Source organism: Heptranchias perlo, chromosome 34 (genome assembly GCF_035084215.1).
Source record: "Heptranchias perlo isolate sHepPer1 chromosome 34, sHepPer1.hap1, whole genome shotgun sequence".
Taxonomy (NCBI): Eukaryota; Metazoa; Chordata; class Chondrichthyes; order Hexanchiformes; family Hexanchidae; genus Heptranchias; species Heptranchias perlo.
This window is the reverse complement of record NC_090358.1, coordinates 7,165,959-7,193,081: the sequence shown is the minus strand read 5'-3', so window position 1 is coordinate 7,193,081 and position 27,123 is coordinate 7,165,959. Positions and strand designations below refer to the sequence as shown.

The 27,123-nt window shown below is 42.1% G+C and overlaps 1 protein-coding gene across 3 annotated transcripts in view; it reads left to right on the top strand.

Annotated features, from left to right (window-relative positions):
* akap13 (A-kinase anchoring protein 13) overlaps positions 1–27,123 on the top strand; it is a 322,499-nt gene that overhangs the window by 118,757 nt on the left and 176,619 nt on the right. For all 3 annotated transcript variants that reach the window (XM_067971374.1, XM_067971373.1, XM_067971372.1), the window contains exons 6-8: positions 11,944–12,127; positions 18,595–18,787; positions 20,957–22,733. In XM_067971374.1, the coding sequence (XP_067827475.1) occupies positions 11,944–12,127; positions 18,595–18,787; positions 20,957–22,733 (2,154 nt within the window). The remainder of the gene's footprint in view (positions 1–11,943; positions 12,128–18,594; positions 18,788–20,956; positions 22,734–27,123) is intronic.

Below are 27,123 nucleotides of genomic sequence, written 5' to 3'. Positions count from 1 at the left end.
AATCCTCTTCAAAAACTGATTCGTTGATACACCACCACATCATACTTCAATAATTCTTTGTGCTTGGGTTGCCTAATTTCTTTTGAGGCCATTGCAGTTCTTGAGTGAAGAGTCTCATCCAGCTCTGAACTTGACCTTGGTGCATGGCTCAGAAATGGCATCGAGCGGCATGGTCAAACAATTTTGCTTACGTGCTTTACAAGTTTCCTGGATGAATCCTGCATGAACTACACTGGCTCCCGACTCCTGAAGATGCAAGCAAACCTGCTGGCTGTACAGTTCCAGACAAAAGTGTGAAGCAATCCAGTCGAGAGGTTTGTCTGCAAAGTCCGGAATTGGGGTCTAAGATTCCCCCCAGATAGAACAAGAAATTTATAATGTGGAGAGAAGGAAATAAAGAGAAAAATTAAAATACAATGCAGTCATTAAAATTTGTAAATGGGGCAAAATCTTAAGAAGGCTGCATTTGATGGGCTTTGATGTATTTGTTTGGCATGTTAGTACCAATACAGTATTTGGAAAATTAACACCCAAGCCAGCGTGCTTTTTGTGTACTGCTCTAATTCATCCCCCAAATTGTTTCATTGCTACCACCGGCAGTAACAGACCTGTAACCACCAGTGTTTCACCCCAGTGTTATACAGCTCAAAATATTCTATCGAGACACAACCCAAGACAAACCCGATATTTTCCACTGTTAATTTTAATGCATTTGTTAATGTGTTTATAAATGGGCTTGTAAATCTGTTAAAAGTAACACAGGAATACATCGGGGTGAATCTATAGCTGTTTTTATATTAAGAGAGTCTTGTGTTAATCTCAACCCCCAGTGCACAGGCCTCAGGGCAACCCCAAAATAAACTTGGTGGCGAAGCTTAGTGAATGCACCAAGACGACCTTTTACAAAAACAAAACTTTACAAATTTACTTTGGGCTGCCATCAGCTCATTGTGAGGTGGCACCATTAACATGGGACTTAACCCAATGTAAAAGCAGCTTCCGATTGTACTGCTGAGTGTCTTTCACAGTTTTTAAATGGACATTGTATGAAATTTTCACCTTTTTATGCTTTACTGAAATCCTAGTGACCTCACTGGAAGTTAATGAAATCTGAGGGACTTTGCTTAAGTGACCCTTGCTAAAGGCTCCAGGAGGTTATTAACTCTGAGCACCTTTAATCAAAAAATCCTTGTCTACAGCCAGTCATGGTCTTATGGATAGACAGCAGCAGCCTGTCTGAATCTTTGTGTAAGCTGCAGTTCTTTTGAAGGGAGAATTTTATGTGCGAGTTAACAGACCATGAGCGTTGAGATGAATAACTGTTCAATTCCAAGTATTTTCCAGTCACACTGGTTCTCTTTTTGTATGGTTATTCATCTTATGAGCATTTTCAGGAGGTGAAAAAAAGGTCATAGTGCTAATGGGATCTTTGGCTTGCAGTTTGCTGGTGCTTTCCTCCTGTTACTGGTCACCGTGCATCACTGTTGTCTGCGGGTTAGGAGTCTGGGGTTTTCTGAGTGAGGATTGCCTGGATTTTTTTTAAACTTCCGTTACTGACTATGTTTGTTTAATGCATCTGTTGAAGTGTTTTTGGCCAGTTTATAAAGGAGAAATTAAATTTGCTGAACACATTTGTAATTCCAACTGTAGTTTGGTCACTAACTGGGAGGAAGTGAAATTGTAAATTCAAATTGCTTTCAGTTCATTGAGTTCTCGCTGCTCAGCTGTTTGTATGAGTGTGCTAGCCCAAATTTAGTTTGGGTGGTACTCTGTTATTTCTGCTATTTTTGGTTGTGACCTGTGCGTTTTGAGTGTGTCCCCAGTGCCCCACATCTCTGTGTGTTCCCCACCTCCGTGCGTCTGACACCTCCCTGCTTCGAGCACTTTCATTTTATCTCTTCATTCAGTCCAGTCTTCCATTTTTTTTAAACCATATATCCAATCCCTCTGTTCCTTGCCGACCAGATCCTGAGCAAACAGTGTATGTAGTTCAATTTTTAAAAATTCTTGGAAGAAAATCCCCATCATTGTATATTTTCAGTGAGACTCGGGGAATCTTTGTGGCCATTTGGGATTTGTGGATGCTGGGGTTTTCATAGAACAGGCAATCTCAGGAATTTCTTACCTGTTTTCTGCCTGGGATTCTTTTCTAAAAAGGATTCCTATAGAAATGAGAGCACTGCCGTAAATGCAACCGAAATTGCAAATGCAGTTGGTACGGATAAGTAGATGCTTTGTGGAGTGGTGAAGGGCTTTTTAAAAAAAATCTTTATCCCAAATGTTGAAATGGTGAGTTTACATTATACAGGTAAGTACCAAATGGAGCAGCTCCTGTGATCTAATAATGGGATGTGAATATTGGAGTGACCTGAACAAGAGGGATGGAAAAGAGAGTCTGATGAGGGACCGCTCTCAGCACTAAAGGACAAACTCCATAAAAACTGCTCTGGCATGGTTCATGGCAAGATCACACTAGTCGGCAATGAGATGAATGACAATTCATCTCTTTGGTGTTCGTTGAGGGACGAGATGTTGGTCAGGACATGAGGAGAATTTCCTATTCTTGAAATGGTGCCACGCAACGTTTTATATCGACTTCAACAGGCGGATGGGGCTTCGATTTAACATCTCACCTGAAGGCCAGCACGTTTGACAATAAAGCACTACCTCAACTGCACTCGAGTGTCGGTATTATGTGGTCAAATACCGGAGTGGGGCTTGAACCCACAACCTTACTCAGAGGCAAGAACGCTACCAACTGAGCTAGACGCATAAGCAACAAGTTTATTCTGCGCTGGTTCTCAAGGGATTAATTTTGATTTTGAAATGAGAAGATTGATTTTGCTGCCAGAGGAAAGTTAATGTTGATGGTTGATTGCTTATTCGCCACATAAGTTGAACAGTGCCGCTTTTGTCCTCTGCACATGAAAACAAAACAAATTACTTTGCGCTCCTTGAGTTAATGCTTATGAATCATAATATATTCTTTTACTTGGTTAACAATGGCGTCTTTGTTTCCATTGGCGACCAGTTACAAGCTATCGGTTTAATTTTTCAAGGTGAAGGAAAGCCTGCACCTATATCCTTGTTTGAAAACCCTCCTTTTTCTCCACCCCCTCCTCTCACAATCTGCTTACAAGAATCTATGATGTGGAGATGCCGGTGATGGACTGGGGTTGACAATTGTAAACAATTTTACAACACATCGTTCACCTGACGAAGGAGGAAGCCTCCGAAAGCTTGTGAATTTAAAATAAAATTGCTGGACTATAACTTGGTGTTGTAAAATTGTTTACAAGAATCTAGATTGATTCCTAGTCATTTAATGGAAGACCAGAAAGTTTCTAACTACGTATGCAGGCAATGCAAAATTAATGGCTGGAAGAGAGTGGCTTGGGTCAATGACCTTTCTGTACCTAGTCCATAAATATTCTTTTTTAGATGGGGGAAATGGGTGGAGAGAGGAGGATGAAAGACGAAAAGAAATGTCTGTTTTCCTCAGCGTGCAGTGTGGTAGAATGATGCTGCTCCTGGTCTCCCAGCAGCGCAGGATCATTCTTCCCTTGTGTGATTCTCTGCATTTTGTAGAGTCAGTGTTTCAGCCACTGCTTTCTGTGAATGTGATGGTTATGATTTGACTTTGCAAGTCAACTCTACGTCCATGAGAAATGCAGACAGAAATTATTCTGGAAGACAATGCGGCCATGGTGGAAAATTACAGTGACCATTAATAACAGACTCTCTACTGACCAGTCACACAAATACTATGACTATAAGAGCAGCTCAGAGGCTGGGTATTCTGCGGCGAGTGATTCACCTGACTCCCCAAAGCCTTTCCACCATCTGCAGGGCATAAGTCAGGAGTGTGATGGGATACTCTCCACTTGCCTGGATGAGTGCAGCTCCAACAATCTCAAGAAGCTCAACACCATCCAGGACAAAGCAGCCTCCTTGATTGGCACCCCATCCACCACCCTAAACATTCACTCCCTCCATTACCGACGCACTATGGCTGCAGTGTGTACCATCTACAAGATGCACTGCAGCAACTCGCCAAGGCTTCTTCGACAGCACCTCCCAAACCCGTGACCTCTACCACCTTGAAGGACAAGGGCAGCAGACGCATGGGAACACCACCACCTGCACGTTCCCCTCCAAGTCACACACCATCCCGACTTGGAAATATATCGCCGTTCCTTCATCGTCGCTGGGTCAAAATCCTGGAAGTCCCTTCCTGACAGCACTGTGGGAGAAACTTCACCACACGGACTGCAGTGGTTCAAGAAGGTGGCTCACCACCACCTTCTCTAGGGCGATTAGGGATGGGCAATAAATGCTGGCCTCGCCAGCGACGCCCATATCCCATGAATGAATTAAAAAAAAGACAACCCCATAATGTATCTGCACTTAGTACTTTTCCAACATTGAGGGTCCAGCAACTTGAAATATTGCAATGATACTTACCCCACAAGGCATTCAATTGTGTGACAAATGTGCTAGATTTCTGTAGATTTGTTAATGAGTAATGTAGAATAATAGAAATTGCCACCTTCGGTGATCCAGAGACCATGCAATGATGTGTGTGTGCGTGTGCACTTTTTGAGCATGTATGCGAAAATGCTTCTGTGCAGCTCAATGGGTTAAGAATTGAAGGGTTAATTGTTGGGAATTTGTGATGAACATCCCCTTTTGAAACATTGAACAATGCTGCCCCTTGTATCTGTCACAGGCTGGATACAGGCGCTCGCTCTTCATCCCCAGTCAATTGATGAAAGTGGACTGCAAATTAATTACTGCAGTTCCCTTCTCTTCTCTCCCTTTTTTTTACCAAAAGAAATGTTCATGGAGATTTCAGCACAGAAGGCCACCATTTGTGCCTCCGCTGGTGCGATTTCTTGCTCGGAGCTAACCAACCCCACTTTCCTGCTCGTTTTCCATACTCTTTCCTTTTTATTGGTCCTTCATCTCATTTGCTGTTTGTGGGATCTTGCCATTTGAAAAATTTGTTGCCCTGTTTGCCTGCATAACACTTCAAAAAATAATTGATTAGATGTGATGTGTTTTTGGACAAAATGAGGGTGTGAGGGAATGGACTGTATCTAAGGCAAGTTCTTTCTGTACATGTTTTAAAATCCCTCTTAGATATTTGATCGAAGGTTTTTTTTGTGTCAAACTTAACTCATTTTAAATTGCGAGCTCTAAAACTATTTCCCTCCGTTTCTCAAGTTGGTTCCATCTTTTTAAAAAAAAAATCAGTAACATTTTACTTTAAAAATTGGGTGGGGAAAAATAGGTTTGGATCGAGTCAGTGATGAAGATGATTGTATTTGGACAGTGGAAGGTCAAGGACTGATGAGTCAAATGACCCTTTCTCTTTCCATGCACCTTCTTAAATACCCTTAGGTTCTTCATGAAATTGTAGTACAGTCTCCACCACTTAATGTCCATGTTTAAAACAGGCAGTCGCTTTTATATTGGCCAAAAAGCGATAACCATTAGCCACTTGCATTAATGTCAGTTCCATATTTGCCAGTTATAGCCATTTATTTGGGGCAGAAACAACTGTACGTACAAATCCGTCAATCACCGACATCTGATTAAATTAAGATTGTTACTCTTTTCTGATCTATCATTTAACTCCGAGTCAATGCCAAGGGAAAGTATTAATTATGGTGTTAACTTAAATTGGTAACGTTTAATCAATTTATCACAGAATTGCCTCTCTGCTGTAGTCCGATGGACCCATTTTGGTCTTTCCCCACGTCCCAGTAAATATTGCAGGCAGCATTAATCTAGCTGATGGACAGTTTTCTTAATGCTTTCTTTTGTCATTACTATATGAATCCTGCTCCTGTCTGCAAACACTTTAACTGTCCTCTCTCGCTAGCATGTTATAGACTCGGAGCGAGTCGTCCGGGAAAAGATGCTGGCAAAGTGGAAGCTCTGAGCGAATTGTATACAGACTCGCAATAAAACACAAGATTAAATCTCGGTATTTTTATATTTCCATCCGCATTAATGAAGCTGCCGTAAGCCTGCTGGGTGTGGTTCACCAACAGCTCTTTCGGTCGGACTGATATGACCGTGGAGATCGCGACTGTCGTGGGCTTTGTAAGCAGACTCCTCCGGAACACGGGCTTGGTAATCCCGGGACAGGTGCAAATCTTCAATCGTCTCTCTGCGAGAAGCACTAGTAGATCACCTCAGACATCATTGGTTCCCATGCAAACCATCCAAGGGCTCGGGTCACCAGTGTATCTGAATAAATCGTACAGCGGCCATCGTGTATAGCAGGCCGCATGAACGAGCCTCCTATAAGCAGTGGGGACTGTACTTTTTAAATTGGGGAGAAACAGCCCTTGCATCTTGGAAACGCATCTTGGGAAACCAGGGGCTGCTAGATTATGCATTAGGTTAGTGATACTCTGTCTCCCTTTCACCAGTGACCTTCTGCAAACTGGTTGCTCCATGTGCCTCCGGCTGTGGAAGATTGAGCAAGCTGGGGTTCAGTGCTGTTTCCTTTCCTTTTCTTATTCTCTAGCAAAAGGAGCTCCATGTAGGGAACTTCAGGCACAGGCCTCGGTTGTTCAGTGTGTTACAGTATACCTTCAATTAAAAAAAATTAGCGACCTCTACTCTTCCTCATCTTCGTTTCACCACCATGCAACGAGAGAATAGGACGCAAATGTTGGAGATGAAGGGTATAGGTATAGATTGAACATTGGTGGCATTGATCTGTGCTGACAAGACATTAATAAACTTGTAGAATGGGCGTGGAATTGACAAATTAGCTTCAACATAGATATGTGTGAGGTGGTGTATATTGGTAGGAAGAATAAGGAGGCCACATACTGCTTGGATAATAGTCTAAATGGGGTAGAGGAACAAAGGGATCTAGGGCTACAGAAACACAAATCGCTAAAAGTGACGAAGAAGGTTAATAAGGCCATAAAAATAGCGAACCAAACACAAACTTAGTTTCTAGAGGGATAGAATTGAAAAGCAGAGAAGTTATGTTAAACTTGTACAGAACCTTGATTAGAGCACACTGTGCACAGTTCTGGTCTCCATATTATAAAAAGGATATAGAGACATTGGAGAAGGCGCGTAAAAGGTTCACAAGGATGATGTAAGAAATGAGATGATATACTTATCAGGAAAGGCTGAACAGGCTGAGGCTTTTTTCTCTAGAAAAGAGAAGGCTATGGGGTGGCCCGATAAAGGTCTTTAAGATTTTAAACAGGTTTGATAGGGTCGACGTAGAGAAAATAACTCCACTTATAAGGAAGTCTAAAACTGGAGATCATAAATATATCCACTAATAAATCCAATAGGCAATTCAGGAGAAGCTTCTTTACCCAAAGAGTGGTAAGAACGTGGAACTCCCAACCACAAGGAGTAGTTAAAGCGAATAGCATAGATGCATTTGAGGGGAAACTGGATAAGCACGAGAGAGAAAGGAATAGAAGGATACGCTGATAGGGTTAAATGAAGGGAGGTTGGAGGAAGCTTTTGTGGCGCTTAAACACCAGCATAGACTAGTTGGGCCAAATAGCCTGTTTCTGTGCAGTAGACTCTATGTAACGATGTAAGACTCAAACCCTTCCCACACAATTCATCCTCAAGACAATCTGGTGTCGAGGTATTAGAGGGAAATAGTTTTGAGACAACTGTTAGGGTAAAGTACACGTTTAACCACTAAAATTGATCTTATTCCAGAATAGTGAACTGGATTCTGAGACTAACAAAATGAACAGCAGAATACAATTATTCCTTGGCAAACATTTCCTTGCTCTTTGCTTTTCTTGTTTGTGTAGATTGGAGCTTGGCAATGCATTGCCCTTCTCCAAATGTCACATCGTTGTGGTGTCAAAGGGGAAATCACACCAGCAATTGGGTAGGAATTCCATTGCGGCTTGACTGTCAGATGTCGAGCCTTGGACAAGCTCGGGTTCGATGAAGTAGGGAAGGAGGAGGCTCATGTGGAGCATAAATACCGGCATGGACCTGGTGGGCTGAATGGCCTGTTCCTGTGCTGTACATTCTACGTGAGCATATGCTGTAACAAAAATAGAAAATGCTGAAAATATGCAGCAGGTCCATCAGCATCTGTAGTGAGTAAAGATGAGTTAACAAAGCTGCTTTGTATTTTCATAATTTTCTGTTGATTTCAGATTTCTCGTATCTTTCAGGTTTTTTTATATGCCACGTGTCTGTTGTCAGTTAAAATGAATCACTCATGACTGAAGGGGCAATAACTTCTTGAACAGTTCAAAGGGAAAGCAATTTTCCCTCTGTAATCACATAAACTTGTGATTCGTGTTGCTTGCATGAGGTGAGGCATATTCCTCAAACTTCACCACTAAAGAAAACACACTAAGTGGTCAATACTGTGTGTGGGATGTTGTGGTTGTAGCATAAAATATTATATAGCATAGTTGAGGTCAATCTGGAGCACTACTTCAAATTAAAACCATACAAGGGGACAGAGGTTCAAACCGATGAAGGGCAAATTTATGATCAATAACATTTAGCTCGTCGTTCAAAGAGTTGCTGGACAATGGCCAAGATCAGCAAATCTGGCACATTTTTGCCCCCTCAATCCCAGAGGCACCACCTCCAATTGTAGCAGCTATAACTCAGCAGAGCCACGAGGTGAGATGGGGAGATCACCAGACAACCTTAAATGTAGGCTATGATGGCGCAGGAAGAGTACTGCAATTCGCTCAGATGTCAAGAGTGTAGCTGTCCACTGTTAATTGGGCTCACCTCACAATACATTTTGACACATGGAATGGACGTATTGTGTCGGGCAGTGGAAATAAAAGCTGGAATCATTTAACAAACTGTTGGATGATACGATGGGGGCACTGAAGCTGCTTTCTGAATGAGCTAGGAAGGCCAAATGGTCGCACTCATCCATATTTATTTTTCAATAACCTCACTTGCATGACTCAGTTTGCTAATGCAGCCAACTTTGTTCAATTCCAGTGGTAACTGGGCTTGATTTGACTTTCCATCGGTCTGTAAAACTAGTTGCTTCAGCAATTTTGTCCCTATTCAGTGTTGGGTAAACCCCTGGCACTGAATCCCAACAGTTTGTCTGAACTTAGTTTGTAGGTAATGGTACCAGTGATTGCTGTTGAGGCTCGGACATGAACGCTTCCTCAAGTGAGGTAATAAAGGGCTTCAAGAGTCTGTGGAAACGCATTGGTGCATGAATCACTATCTGCAGGAGAAGAGAAAAAAGAACACAATTGGGAAGGGCTGTCCTCCAGTGTAATTGCAACAACTCCTCTCTCTTTCACTGCATTCTGGAAATATTTGATTTCAGTTTTGTGCACCCAATATTTTTTTTGGTCAAATCACGTTTTTAAAAAAAAATTTGTCCTCCTCAAAAGAGCCTTCTATTCCGACTCTTCCTGTGTGCGGATTAATTTCTGCATACGAGCGCTTAATCCAACCATATGCTCGTATGCAAAAGGCAAAACTAGTAATCCAGCACTGCTGCTTTTGGGAGTGTGATATGGTAATAGTGAGACAGAGAGGATTTCTCAGTCTGCCCTTGAGAGGATTAACAAACCCGCAAAAGCTGTTTGACTTTTTGTCCCATCTATGATCGTTACGTGATAGTGCACTCGAAATAGGAGTTTGGTGAAGTTAATAGAGAGCCTCTGTTTTTATGTTTATGTTTTGTTAAAGATTTATCAGCGATTACGTTGAGGGACAATGCTGGGTTTGAGATTAACTCCCACATAGCTACAATAGAATTGTCAATACAGCTGTCTTGCGATACATTGTGCTGTTTTATAGCTGTGATTTTCAAAGTACAAAAATGTGATGATGGGACCTCCCTGGTATCTGGAGACAACCGATTGAAAGCTTGTATTTTACAGTGCTGTTTAGGATACAGCGCTAGTTTTGCTTGAATCTAAAATAATGCTGTAAGACAGGAGTGAGAAAGACACTTTTGCTGGTCTGATTTTGGTGGTCCTTGCTCTCATTTGTCTGTTAGAGGTTATCCAGTTTGCTTCAAGGTTTACTTAATGACTGTGACATTGGCAAATTGTCCTAGAGTGGATTCAGCTCCAGGGTTTGGAGAATAGGAGTATGGACTTAGGATGGTCCATTCTTTTGTGGCAGGAGTGCCTAGGAGTGTTTTTTTTGTCAATGCGTCTGTGGGTCCATTAACGGCGACAACTTAAATAAACTTCAACACAACTTTGTGCTTTGTTTTCTGATAATTAAGTGTATGTTTCACAAATATTTGCATTTAGGGTAAACAAAATGTATTGAGGTGAGCCCAATTAACAGTGGACAGCTATACTCTTCCTGCGCCATCACAGTCTACATTTAAGGTTGTCTGGTGATCTCCCCATCTCACCTCATAGCTCTGGTGAGTTAGGGCTGCTACAATTGGAGGTGGTGCCCCTGGGATTGAGTAGATAAATATGTGCCAGGTTTGTTGATCTTGGTCACTGTCCAGCGACTTGTGCTAGAAAGTGCTTGTGTGGAATGGGAACAGGAGCAGGGTCAGCTGAGATGCCCCCTATAGTTAAATATCTTGCCAACATTCACTGTGGATATGAGGACATGCAAAATGGCCACTTCAAGGAGGCACCAGAAAGGAGTTGGCACCCATGGAGCTGTACCTGAGCACAAGCCAGTGACTTCATCTGCAGGGAAGGGAAGAGATCCTTTTGTAGAAGAGCTGAACCGCCTGACTCCGCATTCTCCCCATTCACCAAGGGCTGGGGAAGTCACTTAGGAGAAGAGCCTACTTAAAGCGATAGTGTTTCATTGTCAAATAAATTATTCATTTAAGCAGGCTGCAGTGTACTGCCTGTTGATTCAGTCCATAAAAGTTATGGCTCAACTGAAACTGGAAATAATCATTCTGGGCACCAGTCTCTCAAGGGCCCACCTGATGCCCTGGTATGAAGGGCCATACAACCATAGTGCTAAGCCATGCAGACCAGAAGGTACCAGTTATGATTCCCAATCTGTGTTAGCTAATCTCAGCCAGAGCGGCTGTAGAGAATGCTGCAATTGTCCTCAGTGCCCTGACGTAGAGAAGGGGCGGGGGGGAGATCAGTCAGGGTTCCTGCTCCTGATCGCTATGTAGAGACCGTTGATGTAAATTGCATGTGTGTGGACATCAGGTGAAGACGGTCAGATTGGGCTGTGAGATCCACTATTGTTGAATAGCCTGTCCAACCTCATGAAGAATAGCCACTGGACTAGGGAACAAAAGGTTTGCTGGTGTACATGATATCATACCTCAAAAAACTCATGAGTGCAGGAGAGGAGGAGTAAAAAAAAATTGTACCCATCTGGTGATGCAAACAGTACACTCCAATCTGACACTCCTTTTCTTTGGAAAACCATTTCCTCTTGAAAATCGTTTCCTTTTGACTCCCAAAATAGATGAAACGGTTCCTGTTTCTTTAAGTACAATCCTGGATAACCTTAAGTGGCAGTGCGGGTCCTTTGGTAATGTACTCTCTCCTCTCTAGTCAGAAGGTCATGGGTTTCAGCCTTACTGCAGATTTGACGCACAAATCTAGGCTGATACTGAGGGAGTGCCGCATTGTCAGAGATGCTGTCTTGTGTTAAATTGAGGTCCCATCTGCCATTCTCGGGGATATAATAGATCTCATGGCAGTATTCAAAGAAGAACAGGGTGTCCTCCTGATATCCTGGCAAGTATTCCTCCCTCAATCAACATCATTTGCTGTTCGTGGAATCTTGCTGTGCACAAATGGACAGCCAAGTTTGCCCACATAGCACTGTAATTCAAAAATAATCCATTGGTTTGAAAGTGCTTTGCAATGTCCTGAGGATGTGATAAGGCATTACCTAAATGTAAGTTTGTTCTTTTATCTAGGCCACGCAGCTAAAGTGAAACAGATACTGATCTTGCGTGCATTTGTTTTCTTTCAGCTTTCATCCCTCGGGAAACGTTAATGCATTTTGCAGCGAGACTGGGTTTGTCGAGGCTAGCCTCATTCCTGTTGCAGCAGCCAGGTGGACAAGAAGCTCTTGGTATTGCCAACCTTGATGGGGCCACGCCCATTAATCTCGCAGCACAGAGGGGCTGCCATGGTCTAGAGGAGCTTCTAACGCAGTAAGTGCTTGCTGCTTCCAAAAATGGTTATCCGTTGTCTTGCCCGTGCAAAGGGTTTAGTGTGCTTTCTGGATTAGACAACTGTTGCTATAAATTGAAGCCAATTAATGTCACCAGTTCTTAGTTCTGTAAAAACCTGCTTAGTGAGTTCGAAAAAAAAACATGATTATTCCCTTGTCGCCTTTGTGTCTAGTGACCCTTCACCCTTTCAATTCAGTCTCTAAGCAATGCATTAATTATTGTTTTACATTTTTGTGTGAATGGGATGGAAGGATGCATCTGCTTCTGTTCAAGACTGTTATTAACAGCACTATACAGGGCTGGTGTCAAACTACAGGTGCAGGGTATAATAAGCAAGGTAATGAGATATTTTGGAGCTGGAGTCGGTAGGACCACGTGATGTGAAGTCTGAAATATCGGGTTGCAGATTCATAAAAAGTGTTGCGTGTAGAGTTTCTGGTGCAGCTGCACAATTTGCTACAGGTAGGCAGCCCTGGGCGGAAGCTAGAACCACAAGCCCAGCACGAGAGCTGTCTTCAACTACCAAGAAAGCTGTTTACTGTGAAGTGTTGAGGGGCCAGAAATTGCTCCCGAAATAACGGAGGAGCTCAACAGCGCTCTCTGTTTCCAATGGTGAATTGAAGGAGCAGGTTCCCGTGTTTGCACATGTGCAGTAAAACGCAGAAATCATGAACTTGCTCCTTGTGGTTCGCCGGCGATATGACAGCTTCGAATTAAAGGGACATTGCATGCTGCAATCAGAGAAATCATTGAAAAAGCGCCAACTTGCTTATCTGCCCAGCTGGAAAGTAACTAATTATGCCACCAAACAGGTACGTTTAAAAATACCAGGTCTAAACTAAGTTTTAAAAGCGCGGTTAGTCTTAATGACTGCCAAACAAGTAAAAATTAACTTACAAAAATGTGGAGTCTCATATCCTTATTTTAATAGTTTTTGGTCATTGAAACATTTTTTAAAAATTTAATTATTTTACTTTTCCCTTCTGACTCTAATTCGATTATTTCTTTGGCATTTTATTAAAAAAAATTAAAATTTTTATTTACAATGATATCCAGAATGCTAACTTTAAATGAATGAAGTCTGCTCGCCTGCTTGAGCAATGCAGCCTGAATCTGTGGGCGGGACTTCTCTTCCTGACAGATTTTGTGGGTGTGTCTTCCCCTCACAGACATTTCCAGCCGCGCAGCAACTCAGGCTGCTCAGAGGCTGGGTTGATAGCGCACATTTTGTTTAAAGTTCAAATTCAAGCAATTCGATGCCACAGAGCCTGCAGTAAGTATTTTCGTTAATTAAATTCGCAGGAGCTGCAGTGAGTGTTGCCTCGCCGCTCTGTGCGATTTCTGGCCCAAGGTTATTGCGAAGGTAGAATCTGGCTAAGTCAAAAACTGCAATTGCAGGAATTTGCAATAAAACAGAAAATACTGAGTAGGCGTGTTAGCATCTGAAAAGGAAAATATATAACCAGAAAGAACAATAGAACTTGCATTTGTACAGCACCTTATTACGTCTTCAGGGCATCCTAAAGCACTTCACATCCAATGAGTTACTTTTAAGTGCAGTCACAATAGATATGTAGGCAAATGTGCCAGTCAATTTACAGGCAAGATCCCGCAGACAACAAATGAGCTGAATGGCCAATGTGGTGTTGGTTGAGAGGAATATTGGCCAGGACGCTGGGAGAATTCCCTACTCTATTCTTTAATTGGGACAGTGGGATCTTTTACATCCATCTGAGGGGGCAGACAGGGCATGTTTAACGTTTCGTCCAAAAGACAGCATCTCCGAAAATGCAGCACTTCTTCAATACTGCATTGAGGTATTGGCCTAGGTTATGTATTCGAGACCTGGAGTGGGATCGTCAGTCGTTGCTCGGTGTCTAACTGAGGGAGTGCTGCACTGTCGGTGGTGCCGTCTTTCGGATGAAATGCCTACAATAGCTATAGTGACTGCACTTAAAAGTAATTCTTGCCTCTGAGTCAGAAGGTTCAAGTCCCACTCTAGCGACTTGAACACAAAATTTAGGCCAACGCTTCCAGTGCAGTACTGAGGGAGTGCTGCCGTCTTTCAGATGAGATGTTAAACCGAGGCCCTGTCTGCCCCCTCAGGTGGTTGGAAAAGATCCCATGGCACTATTTCGAAAAAGAGCAGGGGAGTTCTCCGCGGTGTCCTGGCCAATATTTATCCCTCAACCAACATCACTAAAACAGATTATCTGGTCATTATCTCATTGCTGTTTGTGGGAGCTTGCTGTGTGCAAAGTGGCTGCTGAGTTTCCTACATTACAATGGTGACTACACTTCAAAAGTACTTCATAATCGAATTACAGAGTCAGAAGGGAAAAGTAAAAGGCTTTGGGACATCCTGAGGTTGTGAAAGATGCTATATAAATGCAAGTCTTTCTTTCTTTAACGTGGGAAGTCTGCACAGGGGTATATCAATTATAATTACAATGCATCTGATCGCCAGTCTTATTATTGACCAAAATGCTGCTAATTTTTGATAGATTTACGTGCTGGGATTTTGTAGGCTGATTTTGATAGGCAGTAGGGTCAGTCTGCATTTATTGTACCTCTCACTTAATAGTTAACATTGAGAAATTGAAAACTGTAACCATGTTCTATTGTGGTGCTAAAGTAAGATGGTTCTTGGTTTGTGTTTTGAATTGAAGTGCTTTCTCGAGGGGAGAATTCAAGATATTTGGAGTGTAGATTTTTCTGCATAGGATGCGACTCATTTCAGAGAAGACCAGCTGATCACCCATGACATTGCTCATAGGTAGCCTGTGATGTTTAGTTGCTAAGGTGAAACTGTGTTTGACTTACCCTCTTACTTTAAGGTCACTGCTTAAGTGCTACTTGTGGAGAAGAGGTCTAAATGGGCAAATCTAGATAATTGTAGCTGCTTATAAGCCCTGAAATCCATTAGAGAGCGATTGTAGCTGCTTGTAAATTTCAGGCTTCAGGTCCGAAGAAATCAGCATTGAAATGACTGGTTTTTATTTAAAGATTGTTTTGCATCTGTGGCAATGTGTGACACTTTGATGTTTCACATGCTCACTAGATGTCAGACTTTCTATATAATATATCTAATATTGTGCATTATTAAACCAATATCTAACATGCTGTGTGTAACAGTGAGAGACAATATTCTTTTTCGGGAGCTGGTGCTGTAATAATTGAAATAGCAGCACTTGGGACTGAATTCAGGTGATTGTTTACATTTTCTCCAAGTTATTCTTTTCAGTTTTCCTCCCTGTATCCTCTCCTGAAGACTTGACTGATGCTTTATGATTCCATGAATGCCACTGTCCCACCAGTGCTTTGCCCAAGTGGGCATTCTTCACGAATGAGTCCAGGCAGTACGTGTCCATCAATTCAGCTGTGGAGGCATCCCATCTGTGCCCAATCCTGCCTGAGCCCAATAGCTGCAAACATGCACGTCCCACAAGGCTGACTGGAGTGGGAACCATGCCTGTTTTCCCCTCCTCCCTAGTCCAGATGTGTGGCAGCAAGTTGCAGCATCCCGATCCCTTCCTTGACTGAGACCAACTGCATCAGCCCAGACCAAGGGTGAAGCTCAGGAACGTCCTGACCTGTAGGTGTAGTAGTGTGGTGTTTGTTAATGCTGGACTTGTGACCTAGAGGTTGAGAGTTCACATCCTACCATGGCAAGTTATGAAATTGAATTCAATAAATCTGATAATTTGTGGACAAGTGCCAGGATAAATGGCCATGAAAGCTGCCAGATTGTCTAGAGGGAAACTGTCCCTTCACTTTTGCCTGGCCTGTACATGACGCGTTGATTCTTAACGTACTCTGAAATGGCCCAGCAAGACAAACAATTGCTATGCAGGAGGTGACCCACCACCACTTTCTTAGGGCAATAAACTCAGCCTTGTCAGTGCCACCCACATCCCTGAGAACAAATAATTTTTAATAAACTGTTAGTATCATATCAAGACATGGTTTTAAAAACTCATTTAAATATATGGAATTGTGTTTATTTTTACCCTTGATTGGGGTTCATTCTAACACCATGTGATATACTTGCCTAGCGAGCCACTTGGGGATTCCTCGGACACTAAGAGGCAGTTCTGTGCAAAGCTGTTTAACAGACTAAGCATTGGCTGGCTGCAGTGTAAAACTGCCTCTGCTGTGCTCCAACAGTGGGCCTTAAACTCTGCCCCCTCTCCCCAGTGAAGGAGAGCAACCCCTACTGTTCCTTTCTGATATCCTAGTTTTGCACATCAGCCATTCTTGTGGGCTTTGAGTAAGACTGACAAATTATGGTCAGTTTTATGCTGTGAACCAGTGCTGACCAGGAACTGGGTTGAGACTGCCCAACCTCACTACATAAAAGACCCTTAATCCCAGCAGATGGTAGATTCTTCAATCCCATGAGCGAGGATTGGATTAAGACTTGCATTCCAGAGATGAAAGGCTGTTATGCTAATCTGCTGTGCTACCCAGTTCTCATTATGGACATATTGCTGCATTCTGTTACTGATTGAGAATGAGTGATAACCAGGACGCATCACTTTCATAGCTGCACCTGCACTCCCGCTTTCAATGGATTGGGGAGGAAGAGTAGATATACTGCAGTGAGCCCTCTTCTCTCCTAATAGCTAATAAAAGCTCTCAACTAAAAATTAATATATAGTGATAAATTTTTAACAAAATGAATTATAAAACATTATTAGCTAAGAGACTATAGCCGCGCTGAGACTTCGGTTTAGATCCATATCTCCGCGGTCACCATTCTTACATCGATCAGTGATCCACAATGGTTCTGGTTGTCATTAAGTTGTCTGCCTGAATTAACTTTTCCAAATCCACAGATTTATGGGCACTGTATGTACACATACACACACCATCTGTCGTACATCAGAATATATAAATACGCTTCACATGACAATGCACGTTAAATAGAAAATCTCTGAATGCAGCCAAATTCTTGCCCGAACCAACTGGTGTGTTTGAATGTGTTGATGCACAGCTGGCCGGCGTCAACAAAAGGGGTATAGTGACCTGGATGTAAATGTTTGCAGAGTCTGATAGAAGCCAGGTAATTGGGCTGGACATCCTCTTAATAGGAATGGAATATCTGTTTAAAAGGCACACTGGATCAGGCACCAATTAGTTTCCAGATGTTTTTGCTCTCGACATAGGGCGTTCCTATAAAGTGCCTTTCATTAGTTTACAGATAGGTTTCAGGAGTAAGCAGAATGCTTTGAATTGTCATTAAGGATGTGGTTAATGATAAATTGGAGAACATTTCAAAGCAACTCCCAAAATAAGAGTTTAAAGACACCCTCAAGCATGGGGGTGGGGACCCGCAGGGGGAGAGAATGGGGTGTGGTATAGCTTTACAACCAGTGTCGTGATCCTTTATATTTTCTTGAATGCAGATATTTAGTATATGGGACTATTGCTTAAAACTGAAAGGAGGAGGATTATTTTTCAAGGATGTAGGAAGAAAGAGCATGCTGGCATTTATATAGTGTCTTATCTCATCTACAGGACATCCGAAAATACTTTACAACTAATGAATTATTTTTATAGTCGCTTTTATGTATTGGTGACAGCCAATGCGCGCACAATAAGTTTCTACATATCGCACATGAGATGAATGGTCAATCAATCCGCTTTGGCGATGTTTGTTGAGGGAGGAATGGTGGCCAAGAGAATACTCTGCTCCTCTTTGAATAATGCCATTGGATCTTTTATGCCCTCTTGAACAGGCAGGCAAGGCCTCTGTTGAACATCTCATCTGAAAGACGATGCCTCTGACAATGCAACTCTCCCTCGATGCTGCCTGTAAGTGTCAGCCTGGGTTAGATACTCAAGTCCCGGAGTTGGGCTTGAGCCCACAAACTTCTGACTCGGGCGGGAGTGCTACCACTGGGCCAAGCTGATGCTACATATTGATAGAGGTGTCAATCTTCTATCCCTTAGCTGGAAAGCCATCATAAGTGGCATTGGCTAATTAGACTGCCAGAGAGGGAGTGGCACATCTGGTTGAAAATAACATTTCAAGGCTATCTTTATTGGTGACAACGTGCACCTATATTTTGCTTTAAACTTATTTTCCGTTCCCTGTTCTTGTCTCGACACAATGTACCAACTGTAATTGGGTGGGTGGATGGAGCCCTCTAGGAGGTGTGTAGAAGCAGCTTGGTGATAATTCATCTTGGATGTTCCCTTCACCCCACCCCCCCCACCCCCTTCAGCGGAAGCAGCTGGTGCTTGCTAGGCACCACCCCACAGCAGCATCGATGAGAGAAGACAGCTGTACGCAGTAGCGGCCTCCAGGCCCGAACTCTTGTCTTAACTGCTCTGTACCACCTCGTGTTGGAGCACGAGCTTATTACCTGTTCAAAGTTATTTCAATCATGCAAAAGTTAATATTTTAACATGTTTAACTGCTGCTGCTCCTTCTGTTTTAGGCGAAATCCTGCTGCAGCTTTGCAGGCTGATGTAACACCGATCGTATCCTCGGAAGACTGTTCTTTGCGATACCAACAGCACTTGAACATTTACACGTACACAATCAGTAACCCCCAGGGAGCAGAGCTCAACAGCATGGAACACAACATCAGTGAAATGCAGAGGCACATTCAGTCACACAGACGCGAAATGGTAAGAACCAATTGGCCCTTTCTGTCATTTTGTTTTGTAAACTTAAAAAATAAAACTTTTACCCACAAAGGACACGAAGTGTAAAAAAAAACCAATTGTATTAAACATGCAACATAATTACATACAAAAACACGCTCATTATAAATTATTCTATAACTGTCATTTAGGAATAAATGAGGGTAAATCTGATAAAATAGCTGCATAACTAATTTGATTAGTATCTATCTTTTAAAATTAGTCATTGGAACATAGTAATTGGTAGACGAGAAAAGACCAAGGTGCGTCTAGTTTGCCTTCTCCAGCTCGCAGTTGCCTGATACAATGATAATGGAGTTGACTGATCATAGCAATCAATCTCAATCATCCATTGAATAACTTTCTAGAATTACTCGCATCTTCCTGTTAATTAGCAAGATGCTGTTAATATCAATTATTCGCCATTGTGAATATTACTTATGCAATAATTCTGAATAATTAAGCTGCCATTGTGAAATTGTTAGTTAGCACAAATGATATTTGTATATCAGTATGAAGATGACTTGATATCTTAATAATCCATTGAATGATGTTATATAACAGTTGAATAAATCAAGTTTCTTTTGTTAACCTGAGAATAAGAATTCAATTTTGAAATAGATCTATCACCATCAGGACTATGTCTTAGTTTTCCTCCCAGTTTGTTTTCTTCCTTCCTCTCCTTAAGATGCTAACTCATGCTGGGGAACAGTCCCATGGTTGCCAGCTTCGCCACCTTGCCACACAAGGTCATACTATGTGAACCTAGACAAAAAGTGTTGGCATATCACTTGACATCGGAGAAGGCAAATGAGTTGCCACCCAGTGCAGACTCCCCAGCAGAGATCACAACATTACTCGGCAGCAGGAGTCCTGGATGATTTTCCCCCACCTTCATTCCCTTTTCTCTATCCCAGGGGTGCTGAAGCAGATTGTAATGCTTCTTCTTTGGCCTTGGCTGAGAAGTAGCTCAGCATAGGCTAGTGATCAAACCTGGAATACTGGTCTGTAGTGGATCAGTTCCACTCTGCACAGTACAATTGTGAGCTGAACCATCAAGGCTGAAAAATTGTTTCTCAAAGTGTAATAGTTAATCTTATTGAGCTCATTGTTTACCTTTGCCCCTGTTGTTTATTCTTAAAATGTCCTTGTTTTGGTCATGTTGATATGCTGATCAGGTATAATTACCAAGAACCATGGTTTGCAATTACAATAAGGGGCAAAACAGATGGTACTATACTTAATGGGTTTTAGATGTCCAAGTGTAATCTATCGTCACAATTGGGATATTGGTTGATATGTCTAAGGCGATGCTAATTATGTTGTGTTTTTCATAATTATCATTATTTATCGTGTGGCGAACTAGAACAGCCAGATGTCCTTTTTAACCAGGATGACAATTGTGGTTTTATGACTGGTGTTGGGTTGAATAGGATTACATAATGGCCTAATAATAAATACAGTACATTAGTCTAAAATGGTATCCTTGATTGTGATATTGGGAGTGGGGGAGAGGTGAAATTTCCATGATAATTTGAACAATGAAAACACTCAGGAGAAGTTACTGGTTTGGTTCTTTCAAGTTTGGGTTGTGTCTCGAGAAAGCATCTTGAAATCATTGAATCATAGAATGATGCAGCACAGAAGGAGGTCATTTGGCCCATCATGCCTGTGCTAACTCTTCGAAGTGCATAACACTGGGTGGGGGGAAGCACTGGCAGTGACAGGTCTATCACTGGTGGTGGGAGCAAATTGAGGCAATGAATTAATGCTGTATTTACACTGGAACTGTGTGAAGTGCTTTCTGCTTCTCTCACTAAAGTTGTAATGTAGATCCAGAGTTGGGGGCCAACCTGATTCCTGAGTGAAGTAGATTGAAACTCCCTGGAGTCTGATCACCAGATTTAGACTATAATTTTAGCATTGGTGTGAAGCGAAGCAAAACTACTTTGCGCAGATGCACCACATGTAATATAAAAACAGCCTGAGTGTCCCATGAGAAATGTGCTAACTTAAGTGAGATTGTACTGGTACCAATATGGTAAATGAGTCTGGTGATAAGTGTTAATACACTTGTATATCTCAACATATCAATGTGTTTATCTAAATAGTACAAATATTCATTGCGTTTTTTCCCCTCTTATTTTGAAATAGGATGCACTTTACGTGCCGTCCCTTCATTCACAGCCCAAGCTGTCACAACCTGTTGGAAATTTAAGAACTGAAGAGAAGGAAGAGGACTCTGAGTCCAAGACCATCGGCATCATTGCACAAGCACTAACTGAAATACCTGTCGAAGAATTAGTTGCTCCGAAATTGACCCCACAGGAAAACATGCCAACTGAAAAAGAGCTAAATGACTGGTGTCCTGAGGCAAAAATTACTAATGGTCAAAAAAATATCACTGAAGACAACGTCACTGAAGCAATTATTACTGATGAGATTACAGATTTGTTGAGTAAGATGAAGCTAGAGGGCAAAGCGGTCAGTTATGAAGCCTTGTGTACCGGCCCAGAGGTCAAAGAACAACAGAAAGAGTCTAGATTAACAGTAGACTCTGCAAATATAGCCAGTAATGGTGCCCTTGTGCAGAGTGCATCTGATGGAGAATGTAATAACATCAGGCTGTCCTGTGACAAAGTTCACAAGGAAGCTACAATATCATCTGAGGAATTGCATTACAGTCAAGAGCATGTGCTCAAAGATGATGTCCCTCAAGGGGAGATGGTGGACACTGTGACAATTGTAAATAGTGGTAATCCTGACAGTGATACAATAGACTCTGGGAAAACTGTTGATCAAGCAGAGGTGGAGTCTGGTCCATTTGAGGAAACTAAACCAGTAGAAGCCAAAGAATGTATTGAATTGGTCACTGATGAAAATACCCAGTGTGATGAAAGTGGGCCAACAGAGGAATATGTCCAGGTGACAGATTGTCAAGCTATACAACTGAGCAATGAAAGTCCTCCACTCATTGAAATGAGAGGGGAAGTGAAAGCAGATGTGGAGTTGGAGTTGAACAATGGTGACCCCAGTGCAGACATTCATGTCTCTCACTTGGATGTGACCGATGAAACTAATGTTGGAGTTGGCCTTGAGGTTAAAAATGATTTTCTTGAAAAAGTGTGTGTAAATTCAATGAACTTGCTTTTTGATTCAGATAAGGAGTGTGAAGGAGCAAACCAGAAAGCGACTGAAGGGGAAGAGCCTGTGCAGAACCTGGAAGAGTCTGAAATACCTCATTCATTTAATGACATTGAGGAATATGAACAGAATGACACGACATCAGAAGTGCTACCTTTAAATATTTTAGAAATGGAATGTCCTTGTGTTGATGAGTGGTCTAAACAAGTTGATGCATTGTTAGAAACTGCTTCTTCTGATTCCAGTTTGGGTGAGGACCACATTTTGCCAACAGAAATCCAATCATTAGTGGATTTAAAGAAAGAAGCTTCTCAAGATGAAGAGTTATTGTCCAGATGCATATCGGATGAAGAGCCTCCTTGGTTTCCCGTGGCATTGGAAAGTCCAACTGCACTCAATGAAGGTGATGGACCCAAAGGAGCCAAAAAGACGTTGGAATTCTTATCCAAACCTAGTGATGCACTTGGGTATTCCCAAAACCAGGAAGTACTGCTCAGTATAGTTGAGGAACCTGCTGATTATATGGTGAACAGTTCGTCAGATTCAGAGGATCAGTTTCTATCAAATGGGAAGACTTCATTTGTGGATGTGTTGAAGGTAGATGCCTGGGTGATGGAAGATAATGCATTGGGCAGCAAAGCAAATGGCAAAAATGAAGATTTTTTTCTTGGGGATGAGAAGGCTGACACCATTTCTTTGGATACAAAAGTGCCACAGGGACCTACTGATCAGAAATTTAGCACTGTGCTGGATGCAAATGGGAATTTGGAACCAGTTGGTTCGAAAGGTAAACACACCCATTAGAGTATAATCTCGTTAGATTTAAATGCCATATTGTTTGCATGCTTTGATAATTCTGCTTTTCTGATTATGGAAAAAAAAATCACGATTAACCGGTTTGAGGACAGTAACATTTCTGCATAAATGTAGAAAATTGTGTGTATTTGAAGAATGTGAATTAAGGATCCACATTGTTCTCAAATATAGCTGCACACTACAAAATTCACTGGCTGAAATTTGCTTTTCCTCAGTATGTTCAGACAGCATGGTGACCCATCTACTAGAGCACCGACATCCAATGCCATGGTAGCAGGGGGTAGATTTGAATCCCACGCCACTGAGTTGACTGTCATTCATGCTGCCGCAGAGAGCAGGAACCACTCAACAAGAGGGGAAGGAAAATTGGAGGCTATTTTGAGAATACTGCCAGACTTCTCTCCAGTAACTTCAGCAGAGTTCTAAGGAAGTAAGATGAAGGCTGCAACTATAGGGTCAGTGGGGCATCTTAGACCAAGTAGTCTCACTCCAGAGTCAACTGGGACCCTGATTTTAGATTCCATAACTCCTTTGTGTCAGTGCGAAATGAAACCGCTTTACATGGTTGCTACAGTTGTAATGTAAATGCAGTCCAATGAACCGAGGCCCTAGATAGTGAATGAATCCTCAGCCTGACGACGTGACCCAGTTGGTCAGTTAGCCCTCCCATTTGCCAATTTAGAATAGCATTTGTTTAAATTCCTTTCCTACGTTGACTGAACCACCCCTCCCTTTTTTATTTTACTTTCCTTTCTGTAGATGTTCCATGGTTTAAAAATGGCTGGCTGTGCTTGCCACTGGCTCCCCGGTGTGATTTATTTTAAAAAATTTTACATCTCTCTATCACTCCCTGTGCAAAAGGATCTTGGTAATTAATGACACCTCTACTTTATTCTTCAGCTGAAATCCAACCATGGATATTAAACTGGACAGACATTGAATGTCTTGTTTGTCTAGGAGGACAGGGGCAAGTATGGAGATGGAGTTGATGACTGACTAGAGGTAAAATGTTTAGCAACTGAATTGGGGGAAGCAGCTTTAAAGGAATAATCTAGATTGTCCTGGGGTGAGCAGATAGAAAATTCTGAGCTTCCATTTAAGATGTTAATGTTGGGTGGACTTCATGGATGAGGTAAATTGTTTGAGGCATATGGAAGATTGTGCTTAATAGGCAGACTACCCATTTGGCATACCCTGTTCTGTAATGATAATTCGAGTTCTGAATTCAAGAATCCAATTTTTTTTTAAAAACTTCCCATTTCTTGGATAGCTTACTCAAGGCTACCATTTCAACTTCATTTCAGAACACAGATGCAGAAATGAACTGTTCTGTCACTTCAGTTAGGCTTCCAATTCCTCTTATTACTTTCAGGAGCCCATTTGGCAGATGAGTAATTGATCTGTTTCTTTAAGGCCTTATCCTGAAGTAGTCCTCTAATCACCGGCTGCTTTAAGCAGAATTAGGGGCAGGGAATGTGGAGGAAATAACACATCAGTTGTTTAAAAACTGACGTTCTGCGCGCTACTGACCTTCGCTACGCTACTTCGAAGAGACGAGCATTTTCCCTCTTCAGAGGACTGGTAGATGTAGAATATTCCGTCAGGTGTTGTGAAACTATAGCAGTCAGTTCCCGAGTTAAGAGGCCTGGGAATTGGGTTACTGCTTGACGAGAGCAGGGAGGAAAAAGAAGTGCAAAATAGAAAATAATTCTCTCATTCTTGGCTTCTTGAAACAGTCGGCACTTTTGCAAGGCTGTTGTTTGTTGATCAGTCTCTGTCTCAGTGGATTGTAGTGCTGGCAGTAGTGTTTGGTGAGGACCTTGGATGTTCAATAAACAGGTTTGCAATAAATAAACAGTCATTTCAGAGATTGTTCATATTTGGGTTTTTTAAAGATATAAATAGTTTTAGGTACAATTTAAGTACAGGTTTCTGAGAAAAATAACTTCTGTGCATGGGAGTGGGGAGATGTAACCTGAACTAATTTCTTATAATCTACCACTTCTGTTGCCTGTTGCTGCTGCCCAGTTGCTGTTATACAGTTACAGCAATGATGCCATCTGGCATCTCCCCAAGATCCAGCATTGCCTAGCAAATGACTCCACAGTGCTTCTTTGATTATTTTTTCCACCAATTTTCCCCTCTGCTTCTCTCTCTGTTCCTCCTCATCCCCCCTTTGCTTTGCCCCCTCCTCCCTCTGCTTTACCCCTTCTTCCCTCCCCTCCCCCCTTTTTTACACCATCTCCTCTCCTCCACTCTAACCTCCTCTCCTCCCATCTCGGGATTTCCTTTATATTTCTACAACGGCCCGGCACAGTGTTCTGCAGCAGACAGTGTGTCCGTCTCCGAAGCTGCAGAAAACATTAGTGTTCAGAAGGATTAACCTTTTGGCTGGAATACTGCACCCAGCTGCCACCAATAGCAGCGAGCAATAAATAATTACTTGCAGCCTTGTTTGGTGCGTTTGGTTTAATATAAAGTGGAGGCCTCACATGTGACTTTAGATATATTTGTATAACAAAGTAAGAAGTAGGGCTTGGCCATTCGGCCCCTCGAGCCTGCTCCGCCATTCAATAAGATCATGGCTGATCTACCTCAACTCCACTTTCCAGCCCGATCCGCATATCCTTTGATTCCCTTAGTGTCCAAAAATCTATTGATCTCAGTCTTGAATATACTCAACGAATGAGCATCCACAGCCATCTGGGGTAGAGAATTCCAAATATTCATGACCCTCTGAGTGAAGAAATTCCTCCTCATCTCAGTCCTAATGTCCGACCCCTTATCCTGAGACTATGTCCCCTGGTTCCAGAATCGCCAGCCAGGGGAAACAGCCTCTCAGATCTACCCTGCCAAGCCATCTCAGAATCTTATGTTTCAATGAGATCAGCTCTCATTCATCTAAACTCCAGAGAATATAGGCCCATTCAATCTCTCATAGAACAACCCTCTCATCCCAGGAATCAACCTAGTTAACCTTCATTGCACCCCCTCTAGGGCATGTATATCCTTCCTGAGGTAAGGAGACCAAAACTGTACACAGTACTCCAGGTGTGGTCTCACCAGAGCCCTATAAAGTTGCAGCAAGACCTCCTTACTCTAGTACTCCAACCCCCTTGCAATAAAGGCTAACATACCATTTGCCTTCCTAATTGCTTGCCGTACCTGCATGTTAACATCTGCCACCTTCTCACCCACTCACTTAACCTGTCTATATTGTTTTGCAGACTCTTTGTGTCCTCCTCACAGTTTACTTTCCCATCTAGTTTTGTATCATCAGCAAACTTGGATACATTACACTCGGTCCCCTCATCTAATTCGTTGATATAGATTGTAATTAGCTGAGGCCCAAGCACTGATCCTTGCGGCACCCCATTAGTTACAACCTGCCAACCCGAAAATGACCCGTTGATTCCTACTTTGTTTCCTAACCGTTAACCAATCCTCAATCCATGCTAATATATTACCCCCAATCCCATGAGCCCTAATCTTGTGTAACAACCTCTTGTGTGGCACCTTATAGAATGCCTTTTGAAAATCCAAATATACTACATCCACTGGTTCCCCCTTATCTACCCTGTTAGTTACCACCCTCAAAAAATTCTGATAGATTTGTCAAACTTGACTTCCCTTTCATAAAACCATGTTGACTCCCTAATCATATTATAATTTTCTAAGTGCCCTGTTAATAATAGATTCTAGCATTTTCCCGACTACTGATGTCAGGCTAACTGGCCTATTGTTCCCTGTTTTCTCTCCCTCCTTTCTTGAATAGCGGGGTTTCATTTGCAACCTTCCATCCATGGGGACCGTTCCAGAATCTAGGGAATTCTGGAAGATCAAAACCAATGCATCCACTATCTCTGCAGCCACCTCTTTTAAAACCCTAGGATGTAGACCATCAGGTCCAGGGGATTTGTCAGCTTTTAGTCCCATTAATTTCTCCAGTACTTTCTTTACTAATCTTAATTACTTTAAGTTCCTCACTCTGATTAGACCCTTGGTTCCCTACTATTTCTGGTATGTTTTTTGTGTCTTCTATGAAGACAGAAACAAAATATTTGTTTAACACCGATGCCATTTCCTTATTCCCTGTTATAATTTCTTCTGTCTCTGCCTCTAAGGGACCCATGTTTACTTTGGCTAATCTCTTCCTTGTTGTACACTTGTAGAAGCTCTGACAATCTGTTTTTATATTTCTTGCTCGTTTAATCTCGCAATCATTGTTCCCCCTCTATCAATTTTTTGGTCACCCTTTGCTGATTTCAAAAACCGTCCCAATCCTCAGGCTTACTACTATTTTTGGCGACATTGTAAGTCTCTTCCTTTAATCTAATGCTATCCTTAACTTCTCTAGTTGG